The sequence below is a fragment of the Brienomyrus brachyistius genome, chromosome 3, assembly GCF_023856365.1.
Source record: "Brienomyrus brachyistius isolate T26 chromosome 3, BBRACH_0.4, whole genome shotgun sequence".
In the NCBI taxonomy this organism is placed as follows: Eukaryota; Metazoa; Chordata; class Actinopteri; order Osteoglossiformes; family Mormyridae; genus Brienomyrus; species Brienomyrus brachyistius.
In genome coordinates, this window is record NC_064535.1 from 25,258,612 (window position 1) to 25,274,442 (window position 15,831).

Consider the following 15,831-nt stretch of genomic DNA (forward strand, 5'->3'; position numbering starts at 1 on the left):
TATTTATTTCTCAGACGCTTTTATCCAAAAAGATGCACGATTGAAAGCGACGTCAAACAGTCCTTGGAGTAACTGGGGGTTAAGGGCATGGCTCATGGACCCAACGGTGACATCACTCTGCCAGGCTTGAAACCAAAATGGCCGACTTTCCGATCACACATGCAGTGTCCTAACCCACACGCTGCCCCAGATGGTTTTCAATTGCAGGTACCAGCATGCACCACACAACTCTTTGAAATGTAACGTTCTCAGCATATACAGGAAACACCGGAGGCTCCTGATGCAAAAACTTTGGTTCGAAATGTCCATTGCGATGCATACTCAGCTGCAGTGAGGTTATCAGTATCTAAAAACTTCTGATCCAAAATTGATACCCCTCTACCCAAGCCAAGGTCTCAAATTATGCCCTGTATGCCAACCATACATAGATAAATGGCTTGGGAGTGGGACTCCCTGCTCGGGATCCGTGTGCTTGTTCAGGTAGTATCCATCCATCCATCTTAAAGATATACATTATACACACACACACACACACACACACACACACACACAAAATTATGCACTGACCAAAAAAGGTATTTAAAAAAAAATTCTGGGGAGGGCAGTTGTTGTGGGTTGGGACTCAGAAGGTTGCCGGTTCAAACCCATTAAAGGCCCTTAACCCAACTTACTCCAGGGACAGGCTGACCCTACTGTCTCCTCCACACCAGTTTCATGAGGTGGCCTCCTGGGATGCTTTTCCAGCTGTCCTGCAGGAGGCCCACATATATGCTGAACACTCACTGGCCGCTTTTCCTTCACACTCCTCCAAAACCATCTCTACTGGGTTTAGGTCAGGTGGCCAGGTCATGTGATGCGACACCATCACTCTCCTTCGTAGGCAACTTGGTGTGTCTAAACTTTTCATGAACCAGATAGACAGACACCTTGTCATCTCAAACCCCAGGAATAAAATGAGACAATATAAATATAAAATCCAATTTTTAATCAAAGACTGTATATAAAAACCAAATGATAAAAGTCTTTTTTATGTACAAAAACTGGGACGTGAAATTTGTCAAGAGTCACTGTGAACCAGCAGCTGTAACTTGGCTTAATACTTCTTTCGTCCTGCTCCAGTCTTTGGGATGTGGCCAGAGCAGCAAACCTCTGCTAACCGCAGCCAAAACATTTACCACCCAACAGAAAAAGCCAATGCAAACTATTCTCTTAAAAATCAAAAATTTCAAGGAGCATCAAATAGTCACTAAATATCTGCCATCGCAAGATCTAATTTCCGGATTTCACTAAAATGTGTAATGTTGTGCAGGGTCATGGTGCTGACATCACGCAGATATGCAGTATGACTGCACCAATCACCAGCAACTTGAATCATTTGTTGATTGGCCAGGTCTTTCGCATTCAAACCAAAATGCCACGTATCCAAAGTAAGAGAAATGAAAGACCGACATCATTCACCGACTCCTACAGAACGAGGGGGAGCCCATCCAGAGAGGAGATCCACCACCTGAAGTCCAAAGCACTGGTCAGCACAGCGACCTGGGGGTTCTCAGTCCAGCAGGGAGAAGTCGAAGCGCTTGAAGGCCTCCCGGAACCTCTGGGCCATGGACTCCTCCTCTTCCCGGGTGTTCTTACACTCTCTCCAGTCGGCACGGGTCGGTGTGTTCAGGAGCGCCTCGCTGGCAAGCACCTCTCTGCTCGACACACACACAAACACGTCACATCCAGCAAGGGCGTGTACTACGAAGCAAGCTTAACATTCCCACAGTTAACTTGATCAAAACAGTATTGCGACAGTGGTCATCAACTCAGTAAGTTAACTCAGTAGTTTGCCTGTTCGAATAACGGGGGCGGTATCCGCATTGTAAAGAAATTATTTAAAATGATAGCCCTCGATTGGTACATAGGAGGAAGGAAATACCCGCCTCGCTCAGCAAACTTTATAATCAGCAGCAGTGAGTTTGAGATATGCATTCACACACATCTATGCTGTTGCTGTCGATTTTATGGCGCTCACGTGTAGACACAGGATTGGTCCTGAAAAACATTCAGACTATTCCGACTGCTTGGACCCTGGTGGTGAGCTGTCACGGCGATGGACCACGGTACCTTCCGAACTGCAGGGGAAAGTTCTTTTTGATTCTGTGGAAGAGCTTCTCCCCTGTGTCTAACTCCACATAAAAATACGGCGTCCCAGGCTGGACCATCTGGATCAGGAAGGCAGGTTAAGGACATGGACCAGTAATGAAAATGCTTCCAGTTAAGGAATAAACAGCAAGAAGGAACATGGACAGCATGGATTAACTACGACAAACAAACGATAAATCGTAAAGGACAGGGCTTCAGCAAAGGGAAAGCAACCCTTGAAAATCAGCACGTGAAAATCAGCCAAGGGACAGAACTGGACACGGTTTGTTGTATATGCAATAAACCTGGAGCTGTAAACAGCCACCCGGTGACTATACCAGGCATGGGGGAAGGTTACTGCGAGCCTCTAAATGTTTAGCTAAAGCTTCCCAGCGCCACTGAAGGCCATTATCTGAGACAGGCGTCACACGCACAGCAACAATGCCGTGAACTGCAGACAAGCGACTCTGACTCACAGTAACAAAAGAAAACAATGCCTAACAAACAGGAAAGCTCCGCTACTCGTCTGTCACGAAATTTCCACAAATGGCGCTAAGAATGGATAGCAAGAAATGGAAGAGCGGTTACAGCAGCAACTTGCTTGTGACAATAAGACGTCAAGATACTTCAGCACGAGAAGCCGGAGTCGGCTCCCCATCCTTACCAGCCTGTGGAGCCGAGCCGCCCGTATCAACTGCCGTATATCTTGTAAAAAAACTGGCAATGCGATACGTTCACAACAGGAGGCACTCGCTACAGCAGAAGCTTCAATTAACAGGGGACCCACCTGCTTGAGATCTGTGTGCTCGGGGATTTCTAGAAGCTCTATCTGCTGCTCCTGCGCCTGGACCACAAACGCCTCCTTGATGTCCTCCGTGGTGCACTTATCAAGCGGCACTGGCACCAACTGCGTGCAGGCACACACACGCACACACACGCACACACACGTATGCATGCACACAATCCGATTACAATTATTGTCAGTACCTTCTGTTCATTTCTTTGGGCATAATCCTTATACTAATTAGGATAACTAACCTCTACCCACCCATAACCTTAACCATAAGTAACCAAGCAAATTATAACACTTAAATGGTACTACATTGGTCCCTACAATGTCGTAAATACAAACCCACCCACAAACAGGTTAGGACAGGTATATGGAGGATACCCATGACCAAGGAAGCATGTCATCACTGGGTCACATGACCCTCAGAAACGATCATCTCGTCATGGTGGGAATGGGGAAGGAGAGCCCCTCCCCCTCCACGCCATTCAGACTTAAACTGATGATATGCTGAGAGTGGGCCTTGATGGGGAGGAGCTGAGATCTCCATGACCCCCCCCTCAAGAATTAATCAGCAAGACTCACTGCAACTCATCTGTGTGGAGCTGCAGGACTGACCCCAGGGTCTGGCGAGGGCCAGTCAGGCAGGGCAGCTGCCACAGTCAAGGGGGGACCGACTTCAGCGGAATTAATGTCTCCAGAAGCACAAGACGGAAACGTTTCGTGATGCCCAGCGAGGCCTAGACAGCTTTCACTCTGCCAGGATGGAGTCATCACTAAGAAGAGAGATCTTTATGTGATTTGGCCGTCGATGAATTGGCAAAGCCGGCCAGCATCCGGCAGGACGTGGGCGTGGGAGATCGGGAGCCTCAGAATCACGCTCCTCGCCTCGGATGGCCCACCTGTAGCTGGAGATGCTGGCTGCGGTAGTTCCTCTCGAAGGCCACACAGCGCCTCCCGAGGCTCCTGTAAAAGTCGCGCACAGCGGCCTTGTACCGCTGCAGCTCGGCCAGCTCCTCCGCAGACAGCTCCACCACCGACTGGCAGTGTCCGATGGGCAGCACCAGCACGTGGTCCGAAGTCAGGCCACCTTTGGCCAGGGCCACGTAGCACTACGGACACAGAGGCACCACACGTGAACACAGGGCCATGGCTCACGGCGCCACCTACTGCCTGACAAGGAAACTGCATGGAGTTCCACTCATTTCCCGGCCAAACCTTGCACATCCAAATGAAAAAGGTGTCAGCCAGACTGAACATGACCTGGCTCCGTTTGCCAGCTGACATCACAGGGCAGGTGCCCTGACATGCACACAGTGTAACGATCTATGCTAAATCACACCAATAGTGAATAGTGGGTGTCCTTCATACGTAATCAATCTTGGCCAGAAGCTGCTGATGAAGCAATAAGGATTGAGTGATAAAGATCGTTTAGCACTGTCTGGCTTCTATTTCTCCTGCAGCAAGGCTTAAGGGCACTCCTTCTGCACACCAGTGCAAAAAGAAATCCACCTTTAGTTAAATAGCATGCCAAGATTCACAGAAGGCATCCATGGCAATCCTAAACTTTGAAATACAAAATGCAAGCTTAAAAAGAGAATGCAAACATGGAATAAATACAACCAGCAATGAGCAGCAGCCCCTGACGGTCATTTCCTGAGGAATCCACTTGGTCTGATTAATCTGCCGCCTTCGGATCTTCAAAGAGCCCCACACACAATAGGCCAAGAGCCAGATAAGGCTGGAGGTCAGCCAGCCCCAAGCTTATCCGTGGCGGGGCACGGTTTACCGAAAGCTCCTCATTAGTGCGTCAAAGCGTTTCCTTCTTCATGAGAAACACCGGAATAGCACTGACAGTTATTTCCTTCAGTGCATTCTCGAATAAAAGAAAGTAAACTTGTTTAGTGTCATTACCCATAATCCTCGGACCTGTTGTGACATGCATAATAGCCACAGTACATTAAATGCTTTGCGTGTGCGTGCTGTTTGGCGACATGTGGCTCATACGCATTCATATCAAGCCCTCTGACTTTCTCCAGGAGTCTAAGCTTTACAGCAGTGTTTCCCAACCCATAGATGGTCCATGTTTTTGCTCCCTCTCAACTCCCTGCCAAACAGTCCACATTTCTGCTCCCTCCTGTCTGGGAGGGAGCAAAAACATGAGCCAGGATCCCCAAGGACTGGGTTGGGAAACGCTGCTCTACTGCGCCAAGAAACGGAGAATTACAAAACAAGAGATTAAAAAGAGAGATAAGTATATACAATTCATATTTATATAAATATATTTATATGCTTATCTACTGTGCTAATGGTTTATATATATATATATATATATATATATATATATATATATTTATATATATATATATATATTCTGATATATATATATATATATTCTATGATATTTAGTGCGTAGATACTGCCCATATGACAGAAAGCAACTTGGATTTTGAATACTTCTCACCTAAGTATGAAATCAAAAGCATTAACGAGAAACTGAAAAATCCAGGTTATTTAGGAAGAGGTGCTTAAAGGATCTGGTGAACCTGTCGGGACTCACGTGGGTGCCAATGCTGACCACCAGGTGCTTCTCCACCTCTGGGCTTGCCAGACAGAACCAGCAGGGGCCAGTGGGCTGAGCTGGCGGGGGGAGAGAAATTGGGGGAGGTGAAGCTGTTTGTCTGAAGAAATCCCAGACCTGCCACATTCCACTCCACAGATACATTGTTTTTCGGTAATAAGGGGTAACAACAGGAGCAACAAACAAGGAAAGCGTAAGAGACTGCACAGAAGGCGATTTTAAAAACAGCATGTGTCAGTAACAGCAGCAAAGAAGGGGGGGGGGGGGGCATGGTTGCGGCTGGGCCATTTCATCGGAGCAGGGAGAGTCCTGAGGCCACCCACACTCACAGCCAGCAGGTTCCAAGAACTGGTGGAAATTTAAGATTGAAAAAAATAAAAATAATAACAATGATAATTCTAAAAGCCCCTCAAAAGAGCAGTGATTAGACTGAAGCATGTTTTGTGTAATTAGTTTGGATTGCTTCCTGACAGCGAGCGCAGTGCCAAAACATTCCCAGCACCACATCCACAGACGAAACTCTGTTGAGATGGCGCACATCAAAGGGAGTTAGAAAAGATAAAGTAAAATTACTGCTATAGGAAGCCAACGCAAAGACACACAAACATACTCTCCATTTTCCACTGAGAAAAGCAGCAGGTCTGGGGGAATCGTGGGTGGTGGCGAGAGGCGGGCGGGGGGGGGCGATGTGGCCGGCTGACTCACGGGGCCTCCGAGGCTGCTTGGGCTGACTCTGCCGCTCTCCCTCAGAGTACCTCTTCCTTCCTTGACCCTGAGTTTGGGATTTCTTCCCCATGTCGAAGAAAAACTGAGTTGGAGGCTCCTCCTCCACCTGTGTGGAGTGATGTGAATCGTTAAGCGGCATACTGATCTCTGCGCCACCTAGTGGCATAAAGCGGAAATGCCTATACCAACAGAACCTTGGCGATTACATAATGCTGACGGTACCAGGGAATCTGAAGCTGTTTCCTATTTAAATATTAAGAGAGACAACTATGCACAGAGACTTATCTATTGGCAAAGGCTGTGACAAGACTGAAGATAAAAATACACACACTATTTAAATAATCAGTTCTGCTCCGATTTAAGCAATCTGGAGATTTATAAGGTGATTTATAAGGTGTAGCGGGATTGTGACAAATTCTTTTCTGACTTCTACGAAAATATGAATACTGCATGCAAATGAAGGAGAAACCTGAGGATGTGCGCAAATCAGAAATTCTCCAGTTCACTGTGTAAGATGACTGATCCAAATCCCATTCATTATATTCATTAGCAGCCTGAAACGAAACACAGCAATAAGGGCCCGATGCCGCCACCTCCGCTGTTGCCGTGGCAGCAGTCCATTCCTTCTGGCCGCCTTTGGCAGGCTTCCTGTAGGGGCTTTCAGTGACATCTTGTGGCTGCTTCACTAGCTCGGCCGGGTCCATGCTTTTCAAAGGGACAATGCTGAATGCATACAAGTACTAGGGAATTAAAAAAAACAATAAAAATCAAATACACACGCGCATATTAAAAAGCAGCAAACCAACATATGAAGGCTCTACTGCCCCCTCGTGAAATTAAAACCATAAGGTCCTCCCACCTTCTTCTTGGCAGGGTTATTGACGCTGGCCAGGGCTATGAACCGGCTGACGTGCCGGGCGTTCTCCTGCAGGACCATGTGATTCCTGCCACCATCCAATCACGGCACAGCAGGGGGGGAGGCGGATGGTCAACGTCAGACTCAGGGACATGCATGCAGTAGGCGTCAGCAGTGCACCCTAACAGTGGTGTTCAGCCCTGCTATTAACAGCATGCTAAGCTACTGGGACTCTTTCCTGACTGGTGTTCCACTGCGTTAAGCTGTTTGCAGAGTGAGCCTTGGCAAATGAGCGTTATGCGTAAAAATAAAGCTCCGAATAAAAAAAAAACCTGCTGCTTGAAAGGCGAGAAACAATCCAATGTAAAATATTACTTATACCAACAATTTTCGAAACTTTATGTTTCGTCACGAGAGGGAAATGGGTGACAAATGGGTGATAAAATTACGAAATTACGAAAAGTCAGGGTTCGAATTGTGTCAGAGGTCCGGGGGGCTGCTCTTTGGTTATTCCCCCCAGATACACACTTTCTCTCCCAGGAGTCCCAACATCCCCCCACCATCAGAACATAGCAAAAAAAAAAATAAATCATATGCAGCCACAGGAAGGTTTGCTGTAATCAGGGTAACCATGCAGAAATAGGTGGAATACTACCAGTATTTAACTGGCAAGGAAATGGCAGAGAGCACTCAGCACTGCCCTTTGCAGTATCAGGGGTTAGCAGTGCACACACCTGTACGGCAGCCGCTCGTAGTGCGCCCCCTCCAGGCCGGCAAAGTGGTACCGCGGCCTCAGCCTGTCCGCGGCGCTGGCCAGAGACGGAGATCCGCAAGCCTTGGTGCTGATATCCTACAAAGAGACGGGCTATCAGGACACAGCGAAACATGGCGCGGGTCACTGCCAAATAACGATCAGTGTCAACTGCTTTAATTAATGAAGACAGGAAACGATTCTAAGACAGATGCAGCTTGTATTGCCACTTAAATGCGCAGCCAATGACAGCATCGTGTAACAATTATTTACAGTAAAAAAATAAAAAAAAAAAAAAAAAAAAAAAAACGTGCTGGGCTAGAAAACACATACAACTTAAAACTGATCAGCAGATTCTATGTGGGTAAATATGGAGAATTTTTTTAAACTAGCATGTAGCATGATGGGTATTAATTGTAGCTTTTAGACTAACCAGCATCTCTAAATCACCCAAAGTGTGGAGCAGAGCATACAAGTGCATGCATCCTATGGCAGAATGTCAGGGCGTACCCAGCCTTACGCCCTGCGCTGCCTGGGACAGGCCCCAGAGAAGCCCTCCCCCCACCGCACACCTTAACAAGGATAAGAAGTTGGAAGACGGGCGAAAAAACAATTACTGGGTTATTGCCATATTGGCAGACGCCGCGTGGCCACTGTGAGGTAAGCAAGATGTCCACTCCTTTGAAACTTGAAGTGGACACCAGTGGGGTCACCAGGGCAGAGACATCCTTGGGTGTGAAGCAGTGAGCCGGGGCCGGTTCCTGCTGCCCTTCCCTACCGCTCATGTAAGCGATCTGCAGGCCCGTAGCGCCGGTAAAGATGCCCCTGCGACCTGAGACAAACAGACGCCCCCTATTGGCCAAATGTCAAAACATTTACGCCATCAAAGAGCTTTTCGAAAGATCAAAAGAATCAAAGAATAAGGCTAATTAAGAAGCAAATTACCATGCTCTTTAGTGACATTTTGGAATGCATGCTTTTAAAGCTACGTACAATAGGAATCTCAAAATTATTCACTTAGGACGTACCCAGATAGGTGATGTTCTCAGCCAGCTCACACCCATCTGAATTGGGAAAATACTTCACTGTGTCCTGGCTGGCTGCCCCCAAAACGTATGTGTGAATGGGCGCTAGAGTTTGACACAGAAGAGAAACAGCATGATTCAAATGGTGTCAAATCTCTGCCTTGGGGGGCTGGACAAAAAAAAACAAAGGAAATTTCAGTCACGAATGTTTTTTGAGAAAGCCATAGTCTTGTTCTGGCCCTTACAGATATTAACATTGCGGTTCATGTTGTGCATAATTTTTTTTTTTTAAACTTTTCTGCTGTACTACCTTTCTTTGCTCCGGACTTGTACTCCTCCCATTCAGTTTCCGCTTCCGCTGAAGAAGCAAAAAATTCTCCAACGCAAAGCAACAGCTTCACAACAGAGAAAACAAATTAGACATTTTACACAACATTAAGGCCGCCAGACTTTTGCCACTTAAAGATGACATACTTACGTCAAAATGACCACTTTTCTTCTGGATCGCTTTCACTCGGTTAAATAAAACATTAATTTTTCCTTCAACGTCCCCACAGGCAAGGCTGAAATTAATTTATAATAAAATTATTTAAAGTAAATGGTAAATGGACTGCATTTATATAGCGCTTTTCTACTCCTACGAGTACTCAAAGCGCTTTACATTTCATGCCTCACATACACCCATCCACACACTCATCCACACACCGGTGGCGGAGGCTGCCATGCAAGGTGCCAACCTGCTCACCGGGAGCAATTTGGGGTTCAGTGTCTTGCTCAAGGACACTTTGATGGGGTCAGGAAGAACCAGTCTAAAGTCTAAAGTCTAAGCTTTCAAAATGTAGAATTATTATTTAAACAGATGCACCCTTTGCAATATCATATTTCATAGATGAACTATATCAAGCTCAAGTTTACCATTTATATTGTACATTTTTATTTTTAGACTATCCATGGCTAAATGTTTTCACTGTCTGGATGCGTGTATTGCACTACTGTAAACTTATAACTTCCTTCGAGATTAATAAAGTATAAGACACAAAAATACAGAAAACTGACATACTGTCATTTACTTGAATGACTGGATTGGACCAATACTTTGGAAACTATACAGATATGCGCTTAAATTTACATTTCAGCATTAACCAAAGAGCAAGACATAGGACCTTAGTGTTATTAAAATCGAGATATTACGCTTAGGGGTTTAAAGCAACCTATTTTCTTTATTACAACCAGGCCAACTGATCATTCATCACACTCGAATGCTCAGCATGCCCAACCTTTGGCATTTACTTCTATCCATTTTATATTTACTTTCAGCCTCTTTCAACATAACTAAGCTGCGTTCAGTCCTTAAAGCCAACTACACTGTGCAAGCATGGTTTTGGAAAGAAACACAAACGCCGCATTAAATTATTATTAATCCCGATTCCGGATACTTTCATCCTGTTTACAAGACAAAAAGGCAATATTTGTAGTCAAATGAAGCTGCAGCCCAAACACGTGTAACGTTAACCGGGAGATAATTTAACAGAAGCTAACGCTAACTAGCAATACCTTCACTAACTAACCACTCAGATACGCTTATTTATAGGAGAATTTACTATTTTATTGCCGATAATACGATCTGACTTACACTCTCAAAGGCGTGTCTCCCATTTGGTTATATGTGTAAAAATTACAAGCTCGTAACAGTAAAACCTATAATTGCGGCCGAACCCGTAAAGCGATTTCAAATTTCAAAAATGTCGCTACTGGAACCTAAGCGCTCGTTCCGTCGGTAATTTATGTCCCCTAAATAATAATATTCAGTTTCGAAAGACATTTTATATAATTGTTTCTATATTTACATATTTTTAAAAATCAGATTTATAAAACCGCGTTAACAGAGAAATATTAATGACATCTATCTGGATTAGAAAGTGTCATTATCAAATTAATAAAAAAGAAGATGGTTTCTACCCGGATGATTTATATAGGGGTACCATTTAAAGGTACCTGCTGCGAACAGCAAATATCCAGCAAAATATTTATCGAAAATCTATTTTCCTTTTTGTTATTCGTATATATGCCTCAAATTAAGTCGTTTAACACAAATGTATACATGCAAATAGATATGTGACTAATGGTGTATTACTTTAAAATGTATCGATGATAATGAACAACAGTAATATTTACTGACAAATTTAGTCTGCACGTTAAAACGCAGCTTCATCCTGGGTGTATTTCTCTTGGAGAAGGAGTAACGCAGCTTTGTGTTGGGTCCATTTCTATTGGTTTATGGTAAAACGAATCAAAAATATTTTTTTTGTGCTAGATCCTTGTTCTGTGGTTTCAACCTATGGTTTCATCGGCCATGGACTGATGGAGACGGAAGGAGAAGTGACGTGAGAAAGGAGCAGCTGCTGCATCAAAATAGGAACTAATTTACATTTGCTGAAGATGTTTTCGTGATGTGATGGAATGTTAGCTGTAATTTCACCAAGACAATCATTTTGATGCACTCAGCTGTTTACGGTTAATTTTGCACGTTTGCACTCGAATGCTGCAAAGACTGGGGGCGTTAATTAAGCATGTTTGTACTTTGCAGTTCCCTTGATTTAATAAATTAAGATATAAAACAAATGACTGGATAGCTGTAAACTATCGGTCGATCTATGGGCTGAACATTACCTTATATAGACCTGGTTTCTGGCTGCGAGAGGTTCCTGGCTTGTCCTGGTCTTAAATGTAAACGAAGGACACAAGTACCAACTTCGTGACGATATCTCCTGCCACCGCACCCTGGCGCACGCTCAAGTAGCAAAAAAAAGGAATGAGAGAGCGAAATAAGCTTTGCAATTAGATGCCAAAATGTCATCCTCGGAGCAAATCATTGCCATCACTGTTGATGACAAAACGTACAATGTGAGCAAAAGCAAGCTCATAGAAAAGAGCGACTACTTCCGCGCTTTGTACAGCTCCGGAATGCGGGAATCGGGAGAGGATTCGGTGCAGCTGCAGGGACTTAGTGTCCCGGGGTTGGAGCTGGTGCTGGAGTTCATCAATACCTCGAAGGTGCAGGTCGCTAACGAGACTTTGGAAGACTTAATTGAAACGGCCTCCTTTCTACAAGTAACTTCGATTTTGAAGCTGCTTCTGTCGGAAATAAGGTTGGACAATTGCGTAGAGCTGTATAACCTATCGGAGATATACGGGACGCACGATTTAAGGAATGCCTGTCTCAAGTTCATGAGCTGTCACTACCATCCCATGTTGCGGAGACCCGAGTTCCGCAACCTGCCAGCCGCTTTGCGCTATCAGGTGAGGGAGATGCGCATGAAAGGCACCGCGACCCTAGTCGCGATCGGAGACTTCATAGGCACCTGCTTGGACTTGGCAGAACAGGACGAGCCGTGGTCCATGCTCCGCTACGGAGAGTTGGAACAGCGCTGGAAACCGTTGGCCAACAACCTGCCATCAGACATGGTCAACGTGAGGGGATATGGGTCTGCAGTCCTGGACAACTATCTGTTCATAGTTGGAGGCTATAGAGTGACGAGCCAGGAAATTTCGGCGGCCCACTGTTATAACCCTTGCAGGAATGAATGGAATCAGGTTGCGCCACTGAACCAGAAAAGGTATGATACTGCTTACCAAAAATTTAGTGCTGTTTTGCACTCCCTTTACATCTGACACCAGAAAGGTGTACTTGCTGTTAAAAGATCCACTCCCATTGTCAACTCGTTTCTCTCCACTAACAGTCTGCATATAGATTGAACTTACTGCATTCTGTGACTTCCTTAAGCCTGTTAATAGTTATGTTTGGTTTGCAGGTGTAATAATTAAATTGACATAATGACACAGCATCCTGTACAGTGAACCCAGAACCAATTACTTGCTGGCACAAGTCATAGAAGAAACTGTGGCTGGAATTACTGGAAACTGGAATTGTGTCTGAAGATATTTCCAGCAGTTCAACTGAGTTGCGCATAAATTGCAAAACATGTGGAGAAAGGTGTCGCTTAAGGTACTAACTGTGTGTGAAGTATTGTACAATGGTACAGATGTGTTGCCTTTTGATGCTGTTCTCAGGTCCAATTTCAAGCTGCTAGCAGTCAACGGGAAGCTGTATGCCGTGGGGGGGCAGACTTTGGGGACTGTGGAGTGCTACAGTCCCGAACAGGACTGGTGGACCTGCGTTTCCTCCCTGCCTAATCCTCTGGCGGAGTTCTCGGCCTGCGAGTGTCAGGGAAGAATCTATGTCATGGGTGGCTACACAGCCAGAGGTTGGTATGTGCCTGGCAGTAGGCCTTAAAGACAAAATATTAAGGAATGAGGAAAAAGACGTATTGCTGGGTCAAGTAGAGGATGTCAGCTTTCGTAAAACATAATCGGGGTGTACCTAAATTCTAGACCCCCTTGGTACAATGTCACCACTTCTATGTGTAATTTACCGTATTCCCTTGTTTGTGCCTTCCCTTCTGATGCCCCTGTACACCCAAGCAGCCGAGAACCGACTAAAGGAAGGAAGGATTTCCGTTTCATGGCTGACAGCAGTTCCATGTTTTCTTTTCCTATCATTCTTTTCCAGACTACACCTGGGGACAGTTCTGCCCTGGAGTTTAACTAGCGTTTCTATAATTAACTGTCAAAGCTGGCGGTTTGTCTTGGCAAAGGCTTGATGTGTGCCAGCCTAGTGCAGCGTTTTTCCCTCTCTCTCCCATAGATAGGAACACAAACGTGCTGCGGTACTGCCCCGTCTCTGACACGTGGACCGTGTTCCGCTCCTGCCCTGCCCACGTACGCAAGCAGCAGATGCTCTCCGTGGAAGATATCATTTATCTGGTAGGGGGGTATACCCACGAGCTGGGGCCAGACCGACGGCGGGTCAGCCAGACAGAGGACATGCTGACTGTGCAGTCCTACAATGTGACCACGGGTGAGTGGCTCTGCTTGAAGGAAAACACCTCCAAGTCTGGCCTGAACCTCACATGCACGCTTCACAACGACGGCATCTACATCATGAGCCGCGACGTGGGCCTGCCCACCAGTCTAGAGCACAGGGTCTTCCTTAAGTACAATATCTTCTCCGACGCCTGGGAAGCCTTCCGCCGCTTCCCGGCCCTGGGTCAGAACATGCTCCTCTGCTCACTCTACCTGCCCAACGTTCTGTGAGTCTGGCTCGGCCATTGATTAAACAGGGCCCCCCCCCTGGGTTGAGGTCAGTGTTTTTTGTCATGGTTTAAGCTTCACCGAAAGCCGGTCGTCATACAGTGAACCCCAAGGTCTCGGTACTAGGCAGCCTGTTAGATCTTGGTAGTCGTGCTGTAGGTCAATGCTCTGCTACGCAATGGAGGAACGTTCAAGGACCTTGGTCCTTCAGTTCCATTTAGATGCAAGGTGGGTGGGGACACACAATCTTACTGTACGTGTACCTAAAGAAACCACTGCGATCCTCTTTCCTGCTGTGAGGGTGCCGTCCTCTCAGAAGACAGTCATCTTGTCCAGAAGCTCTGTCTGGCCACAAAGTGCGGTTTTGTGAGCTTAAGGTTCAGATGTGATAGGGGCAGCCCGCGATCTTGTTCTCTTACACAGCTCCAAGCTGTGTAACGGGCTGCCAGAAAGGATGGCCACTGCCCCCCCCGGCGGCCCCCTAATGACATCCCGTGCCGTTTCACCCGGTTATGTTCGTTACACATATGTCTGGCACCTCATCGATATTCCATTGGCGTTTACATTCTGCCCACTACCAATATACTTTAGAAACATGCATTGCAGTATTATCATGCAGGCAGTTTAAACCAGACTCTAAAGAGCATAACATAACCAGTATGATTATTAATAGTTATGATGGCACTATACTAAGATACACTGAAAATAATCTTCTAGCATATAAGAAGAAATGTCGCTTGAAAACACATTTGCTATACTCTGCATGTGAGGATAGCCTGAACATTCCTTAGATTTCCACTACAAAAGTTTCAGTTGTTAGGTCACTACCATTCCACACTTGAAGGAAAAAAAACCTCAACATTAATGTAAAATGTATGCATATGTTTGTTTTGAGAAGACTTTGGTTTTTATTTTCATTATGTAATTTCACAGAAAGGACTTTTGCACAGTGTTTAATCCACAGCGGAAAACGCTTCCAGCGTTTAAGACAGTGTTTAAGGCCCAGTCAAAGGAAGCTTGAATTGTCATTAGATATGATGTAATTTACTGTACATTAGCATTGTTTACTAACAAATAATTCTTATGGCTTTCGTGAATTCCATCTCTTTGTAAACTAAATTTGTGCTGTCGGTCCCTGTTATTCTTGTCCTCTTTTTTTAATTGAAGATGGCACGTTACAGAAGAACCAGATGAATACGAAAAAAAAAATCTAAATGTTCACTAAGACCCTGTACCGCATAAATGGTTTGGAAGATTGATGTATATGTAAATGTATCTAAATGTTCGTTTTACTATTATTATTTTTAAATCCCTCAAAGATCGACCCAAAATTACTTAGACTTGTTTAAGTTACCATGAGAATTCTTTAAAATAATGTTTTGCTTATGATAAAATATACTAAATTTGATACATGTAGCAAAGTACAACGGCTCTTTAAACCACTGATAGATGATGTTTGTTATAAATTAAAGCTAATTGCACAAAATGCACAAAAGTCAATAGTAAAACAAGCTCTATTTTGTTACTAGCTATTGACCAAAACTACTGTTTTGCTGTAGAAAAGTTGGTGGCAGGGTATGAACAGAGGCCTTATGAGGACATGCTGAAATGTAAACATTTTAAAATGTTAGTTCACTTAGAGTGGCAAAAAATCTCTTGTGATATCTTTTTTTTTGGATCATTGAAAACTGAAGACAAAGCATTTTGCTACACTGTTTTCCTTAAGAGATTCTTCTTTTCATTTCCTCCTAATAATTGCCATTCCTATCGATGCCTTGGAAATTAAAAAGAAAGTGATTCAGGGAGTACGTGTTGTTTATCTTTCTC

At 44.9% G+C, this 15,831-nt stretch overlaps 2 protein-coding genes across 3 annotated transcripts; one reads left to right on the forward strand and one right to left on the reverse strand.

Annotated features, from left to right (window-relative positions):
* Positions 1-964: 964 nt before the first annotated feature.
* Positions 965-10,658, reverse strand: cwf19l1 (CWF19 like cell cycle control factor 1). Of its 2 annotated transcripts, none has more exons than XM_049007267.1 (14): positions 10,487-10,653; positions 9,332-9,416; positions 9,164-9,248; positions 8,857-8,958; positions 8,446-8,660; positions 7,812-7,927; positions 7,081-7,165; positions 6,815-6,961; positions 6,201-6,327; positions 5,475-5,554; positions 3,817-4,026; positions 2,915-3,034; positions 2,110-2,207; positions 965-1,694 (listed from the first exon to the last, which is right to left on the reverse strand). In XM_049007267.1, exons 1-14 carry the CDS (start codon positions 10,507-10,509, stop codon positions 1,550-1,552), a joined length of 1,638 nt encoding a protein of 545 aa, XP_048863224.1. In that variant the 5' UTR covers positions 10,510-10,653; the 3' UTR covers positions 965-1,549. The 2 variants fall into 2 exon arrangements, 1 of the variants encoding a protein (XP_048863224.1); XR_007396805.1 differs by having other exon boundaries at positions 1,556-1,694; positions 2,018-2,207; positions 10,487-10,658.
* Positions 10,659-10,842: 184 nt separating this feature from the next.
* Positions 10,843-15,809, forward strand: klhl42 (kelch-like family, member 42). Its single transcript, XM_049007269.1, has 3 exons — positions 10,843-12,470; positions 12,925-13,118; positions 13,559-15,809. Exons 1-3 carry the CDS (start codon positions 11,704-11,706, stop codon positions 14,005-14,007), a joined length of 1,410 nt encoding a protein of 469 aa, XP_048863226.1. The 5' UTR covers positions 10,843-11,703; the 3' UTR covers positions 14,008-15,809.
* The last annotated feature ends 22 nt before the right edge of the window (positions 15,810-15,831 follow it).

Excerpts from the sequence above, each read along its gene's own strand:
- cwf19l1 (XM_049007267.1), bottom strand. The coding sequence starts at position 10,509 with ATGGGAGACACGCCTTTGAGAGT. Across the intron at positions 7,928-8,445 it reads GCCAATATGGCAATAACCCA|GATATCAGCACCAAGGCTTG; the intron begins GTAATTGTTTTT and ends GTCTCTTTGTAG. Across the intron at positions 6,328-6,814 it reads CTGCCACGGCAACAGCGGAG|GTGGAGGAGGAGCCTCCAAC; the intron begins GTGGCGGCATCG and ends CACTCCACACAG.
- klhl42 (XM_049007269.1), top strand. The coding sequence starts at position 11,704 with ATGTCATCCTCGGAGCAAATCATTGCCATCACTGTTGATGACAAAACG. Across the intron at positions 12,471-12,924 it reads GCGCCACTGAACCAGAAAAG|GTCCAATTTCAAGCTGCTAG; the intron begins GTATGATACTGC and ends TGCTGTTCTCAG. Across the intron at positions 13,119-13,558 it reads GGGTGGCTACACAGCCAGAG|ATAGGAACACAAACGTGCTG; the intron begins GTTGGTATGTGC and ends TCTCTCCCATAG.